The sequence below is a fragment of the Bos mutus genome, chromosome 8 (genome assembly GCF_027580195.1).
Source record: "Bos mutus isolate GX-2022 chromosome 8, NWIPB_WYAK_1.1, whole genome shotgun sequence".
Taxonomy (NCBI): Eukaryota; Metazoa; Chordata; class Mammalia; order Artiodactyla; family Bovidae; genus Bos; species Bos mutus.
In genome coordinates, this window is record NC_091624.1 from 28,817,389 (window position 1) to 28,823,896 (window position 6,508).

The 6,508-nt window shown below is 41.7% G+C and overlaps 1 protein-coding gene across 2 annotated transcripts in view; it reads right to left on the reverse strand.

The window, feature by feature from the left end:
- CENPP (centromere protein P) overlaps positions 1 to 6,410 on the reverse strand; it is a 237,069-nt gene extending 230,659 nt beyond the window's left edge. Inside the window, exon 1 of one of the 2 annotated variants that reach the window (XM_005901835.2) lies at positions 6,005 to 6,410. In XM_005901835.2, the coding sequence (XP_005901897.2) occupies positions 6,005 to 6,282 (278 nt within the window). In that variant the 5' untranslated portion in view covers positions 6,283 to 6,410. Of the gene's footprint in view, positions 1 to 5,976 lie in introns of both variants that reach the window. The other variant, XM_070375280.1, reaches the window with a different exon arrangement.
- Between the last annotated feature and the right edge of the window lie 98 nt (positions 6,411 to 6,508).

Here is a 6,508-nt window from a genome sequence, read left to right on the forward strand (position 1 = left end):
ACTCTGCATAGAAATTAAATAAGCAGGGTGACAGTACGCAGCCTTGACTGATTCCTTTCCCAAGTTTGAACCAGTCTGTTGTTCCATGTCCCATTCTAACTACTGCTTCTTGACCTACATACAGGGTTCCCTCAGGAGGCAGCTAAGGTGGTCAGTTATTCCCACCTCTTTAAGAATTTTCTAGTTTGTTGTGATCCACACAGTAAAAGGATTTAGTGTAGTCAATGAAGCAGAAATAGATGTTTTTCTGGAATTCTCTTGCTTTCTCTATGATCCAATGAATGTTGGCAATTTAATTTCTGGCTCCTCTACCTTTTCTAAATCCAGCTTGAACATCTGGATATTCTCGGTTTGTGTACAATGGAAGCCTAGCTTGAAGGATTTGAGTATTACCTTGCTAGCATGTGAATGCAACTGTGCAGTAGTCTGAACATTCTTTGAATTGCCCTTCTTTGGGATTGGAATGGAAACTGACCTTCTCCTGTCCTGTGGCCACTGCTGAGTTTTCCATATTGGCTGGCGTATTGAGTGCAGCACTTTCACAGCGTCATCTTTCAGAATTTTAAATAGCTCAACTGGAATTACTAGAGCTACTAGTAAAAGCACAGAATATAAAATTAATACACACAGAAATTCCTAGCATCCCTATAAACTAACAATGAAAAATTAGAAAGACAAATTAAGGAAACAATCCCATTCACCACTGCAACAAAAAGTATAAAATACCTAGAAATCAGTCTACCTAAACAGACAAGAGATCAGTATGCAGAAAATTATAAAACACTGATGAAAGAAATCAAAGATGACACACATAGATGGAGAGATACACCATATTCTTGGACTGGAAGAATGAATATTGTGAAAATGACTATACTACCCAGTGCAATCTACAGATTCAACACAATCCCCATCAAACTACCAACAGAACTAGAACACAAAATTATTTTTCACAGAACTAGAACAAAAAATTCCACAATTTGTATGGAAACACAAAAAGCCTCAAATAGCCAAAGCAATCTTCAGAAAGTAAAATGGAGCTGCAGTAATCAATCCTGCTGACTTCAGATTATACTACAAAGCAACATTCATCAAGACAGTTTAGTACTGGCACAAAAATAGAAAGAGACCAATGGAACAAGACAGAAAATCCAGAGATAAACCCAAGCACCTATGGGCACCTTATCTCTGACAAAGGAGGCAAGAGTATACAATGGAGAAAAGACAACCTCTTCAATAACTAGTGACGGGAAAACTGGACAGCTACATGTGGAAGAATGAAACTACAACACTTCTTAAGACCATACACAAAAACAAACTCAAAATGGATTAAAGAACTAAATGTAAGGCCAGAAATTATAAGCTTTTAGAGGATAACATAGGTAATATACTCCTTGACTTACCTCCTAGAATAATGTAAATAAAACCAAAAATAAACAAATGGGATCTAATTAAAAGCTTTTCCACAGCAAAGGAAACAATAAACAAGATTAAAAGACAACCCTCAGAATATAAAAAAATAATTGCCAACAAGAAACAAGTGACAAAGGATTAATCTCCAAAAAAGCATATAAGTAGCTCATATAGCTCAATATCAGAAAAACAAACAACCCAATCAAAAAACGGGCAGAAGACCTAAACAAACTTTTTCAAAGAAGACATACAGATGGCCAATAAACACATGAAAAAATGTTCAACATCACTAATTATTAGAGAACCGCAAATCAAAACTACGGGGAGGTATCACCTCACATCAGTCAGAATGGTCATCATCAAAAAATCTACAAGCAGTAAATGCTAGAGAGGCTGTGGAGTAAAGGGAACCCTCTTACACAGTTGGTAGGAATGTAATCTGATACAGCCACTATGGAGAACAGTATGGAGATTCCTTAAAAACTAGGAATAAAACTATCATGACCCAGCAATCTCCCTACTGGATATATACCTTGAGAAAACCGTAACTGAAAAAGACACATGCACCCCAATGTTCAGAGCAGCACTGTTTACAATAGCTGGGACATGGAAGCACCCTAGATGTCCATCAACAGATGAATGGATAAAGAAGACATGGTACATATATACAGTGAAACATTACTCAGGTATAAAGGGAACAAATTTGAGTCAGTTCTTGTGAGGCGGATAAACCTAGAACCTGTTATACAGAGCGAAGTAAGTCATAAAGAGAAAAACAACCAAAATCACAGAAGACTAACCAAACTGATCACATAGATCACAACCTTATCTAACTCAATGAAACTATGAGCAATACTATGTAGGGCCACCCAAGATGGACAAGTCATGGTAGAGAGTTCTGACAAAACGCGGTCCACCGGAGAAGGGAATGGCAGACCACTTCAGTATTCTTGCCTTGAAAACCCCACAAATGGTATGAAAAGGCAAAAAGATATAACACTGAAAGATGAACTCCCCAGGTCAAGAGAGGCCCAATACACTACTAGAGAAGAACAGAGAAATAGCTCCAGAAGAAATAAAAAGGCTGAGCCAAATCTGAAACAATGCTCAGTTGTGGATGTGTTTGGTGGTGGAAGTAAAGTTCAATGCTGTAAAGAACAATATCACATAGGAACCTAGAATGTTAGGTTCATGAATCAAGGTAAATTGGAAGTGGTCAAACAGGAGGAGGTGGCAAGAGAAAACATCAACAATTTAGGAATCAGTGAACTAAACGGACAGCAATGGCTGAATTCAATTCAGACGACCACTACTACTGTGGGCAAGAATACCTTGGAAGAAATAGAGTAGCCCTCATAATCAACAAAAGAGTCTGAAATGCAGTACTCTGGTGCAATCTCAAAAATGACAGAATGATATCTGTTCATTTCTAAGGCAAACCATTCAATATCACGATAATCCAAGTCTATGCGCCAATCACTAATGCTGAAGAAGCTGAAGTTAACAGTTCTATGAAGACCTGCAAGACCTTCTAGAACTAACACCAAAAAAGATGTCCTTTTCATTATAGAGGACTGGAATGCAAAAGGAGGAAGTCACGGGATACCTGGAGTAACAGGCAAGTTTGGCCTTGGAGAACAAAATTAAGCAGGGCACAGGCTAACAGAGTTTTGCCAAGAGAACACACTGGTCATAGCAAACACTCTCTTTCAATGACACAAGAGAAGACTCTACACATGGACATCACCAGATGGTCAATACTGAAATCAGATTGATTATATTCTTTGCAGCCAAAGACAGAGAAGCTCTATACAGTCAGCAAAAACAAGACTGGAGAGCTGACTGTGGCTCAGATCATGAACTCCTTATTGCAAAATCCACACTTAAATTGAAAAGTAGAGAAAACCCCTAGGCCATTCAAGTATGACCTAAATAAAATCCCTTATGATTACACAGTGGAAGGGACAAATAGATTCAAGGGATTAGATCTAATAGAGTGCCTGAAAAACTATAGATGGAGGTTTATAATACTGTACAAGAGGCGATGATCAAAACCATTCCCAAGAAAAAGAAATGCAAAAAGGCAAAATGGTTGTCTGAGGAGCTTTTACAAACAGCTGAGAAAAGAAGAGAAGCTAAAGGCAAAGGAGAAAAGCAAAGATATGTCCATCTGAATGCAGAATTCCAAAGAATAGCAAGGAGAGATAAGAAAGCCTTCTTCAGTGATCAATGCAAAGAAATAGAGGAAAACAATAGAATGGGAAAGACTAGAGATCTCTTCAAGAAAATTAGAGATACCAAGGGAACATTTCATACAAAGATGGGCTCAATAAAGGTCAGAAATGGCATAGACCTAACAGAAGCAGAAGATATTAAGAAAAGGTGACAAGAATACACAGAAGAACTATGCAAAAAAATATCTTCAACTATGCAAAAAAAATCTTCATGACCCAGATAACCGCAAAGGTGTGATCAGTCACCTAGAGCCATGTATCTTGGAGTGTGAAGTCAAGTCAGCCTTAGGAAGCATCACTATGAACAAAGCTAGAGGAGGTGATGGAATTCCAGTTGAGCTATTTCAAATCATAAAAGATGATGCTGTGAAAGTGCTGAACTCAATGTGTCAGCAAATATGGAAAACTCAGCAGTGCCCACAGGACTGCAAAAGGTCAGTTTTCATTCCAATTCCAAAGAAGGGCAATTCAAAGAATGTTCAAACTACCACACATTTGCACTCATCTCACATGCTAGTAAAGTAATGCTCAAAATTCTCCAAGCCAGGCTTGAACAGTAAGTGAACCGAGAACTTCCAAATGTTCAAGCTGGATTTAGAAAAGGCAGAGGAATCAGAGATCAAACTGGCAACATCTATTGGATCATAGACAAAACAAGAAATTTCCAGAAAAACATCTATTTCTGCTTGATTGGCTACACTAAAGCCTTTGACTGTGTGGTTCACAAGAGATGGGAACACCAGACCACCTTACTTGCCTCCTGAGAAACCTGTACAGGTCAAGAAGCAATAGTTAAAACCAGATACCGAACAACAGACTATTGTTTGAAAACAACAATTTTCAAAATTGGGAAAGGAGTATGTCAAGGCTATATATTGTCACCCTGCTTATTTAACTTATATGCAGAGTATATCATGCGAAATGTCAGGTGGGATGAAGCACAAGCTGGAATCAAGATTGCCAGGAGAAATATCAATAACCTCAGATATGTAGGGGGCACCACCCTTAAAGCAGAAAGTGAAGAGGAACTGAAAGGCCTCTTTATGAAGGTGAAAGAGAGGAGTGAAAAAGCTGGCTTAAAACTCAACATTCAGAAAATGAAGATCCTGGCATCCAGTCCCATCGTTTCATGGCAGATAGATGGGGAAACAGTGGAAACCATGACAGACTTTATTTTCTTGGGCTCCAAAATCACTGTGCACAGTGACTATAGCCATGGAATTAAAAGACACTTGTTCCTTGGAAGAAAAGCTATGACAAACCTACACAGCATATTAAAAGGCAGAGACATCACTTTGCTTACAAAGGTCCATATAGTCAAAGCTATGGTTTTTCCAATAGTCATGTATGGATGTGAGAGCTGGACAATAAAAAAGCCTGAGCGCTGAAGAACTGATGTCTTTGAATTGTGGTGCTGGAGAAGACTCTTGAGACTCCCTTGGACTGCAAGGAGATCAAACCAGTCAATCCTAAAGGAAATCAACCCTGAATATTCATTGGAGGGACTGATGCTGAAGCCGAAGCTCCAATACTTTGGCCACCTGATGAGAAAGCTGACTCATTAGAAAAGACCGTGATGCTGGGAAAGACTGAAGGCAGGAGAAGAAGGGGACGACAGAGGACGAGATGGTTGGATGGCATCACTGACTCAGTGGACATGAGTATGAACCAACTCCAGGAGTTGGTGAAGGACAGGAAAGCCTGCCGTGCTGCAGTCCATGCGATCGCAAAGAGTCGGTCGGACACGACTGAGGGACTGAACAATTAGATACTGCTCATCATCAGTAAAAGGAAGATTTCTAAGGAGACAACCAAGACTTTCACCCTGAGTGTTACCAGTAAGAGAAAGAGAATACTTTGAAATTAAATGACTGCGATTTAATCAAATAATATATGGTAATATGTTTACATGGAGAAGGCAATGGCATCCCACTCCAGTACTCTTGCCTGGAAAATCCCATGGACGGAGGAGCCTGGTAGGCTGCAGTCCACGGGGTCGCTAGAGTCGGACACGACTGTACGACTTCACTTTCCCTTTTCACTTTCATGCACTGGAGAAGGAAATGGCAACCCACTCCAGTGTTCTTGCCTGGAGAATCCCAGGGACGGGGAAGCCTGATGGGCTGCCGTCTATGGGGTTGCATAGAGTCGGACACGACTGAAGCGACTTAGCAGCAGTAGCAGCAGCAATATGTTTACAACGGGGTCCATGCGTGGGCTTATCACTTTCACCCCTGTTGTTACAGACAGGTAAGTTCCAGCCCACGTCAAGTGCTCGGGAAAAGTTTGTGGGGAGGTCCGGGGCGCCTCTAGTAAAGAGATTGTCACCCACCTCACCAGGTATGGGGAATGCCACGTACCAAACTTGAGAGTCGTCGTCCCCGGGCGCCTGTGTCTCTATGCACGCCCGCCTCAAGGCAGCGATCTCGGCTTCCAAGGCGCGGGCTTTTGCCCGCTGGGAATCCATGGAGCTGTGCTGACGTGAAGCTCCCTGACTTGGGCGCGCCAGGTCTGGCTCTTCAAGCCTCGCGCGCTCCTGGAGCGAACCATTCTGGAACTCGGCGGGGGAGGCAAGGGAACCATGCGCAATTCCCGCGCCTATAACTCGGTCCCGCAAGTGTCTCCGGCTAGTTGCCATCCCTGCGCACTTTTCCACAGCTGTCCTCCAGCAGTCCTTACGCTTCAAGAGAGCTGAAATCCCTCTCGAGGCCCAACGGCGTAGCTACCCACCCCGACCTGATGGCGGCTTGGAGGCCCAGTCACGGAAGAGGCGGTTCCGCGAGCACTTGAAGAGGGAGCTTCTTTGTATTTCTTCCCCTTCCTCATTTCCGCCGACTGTATCCAGGAGATAAGATGATAACCTT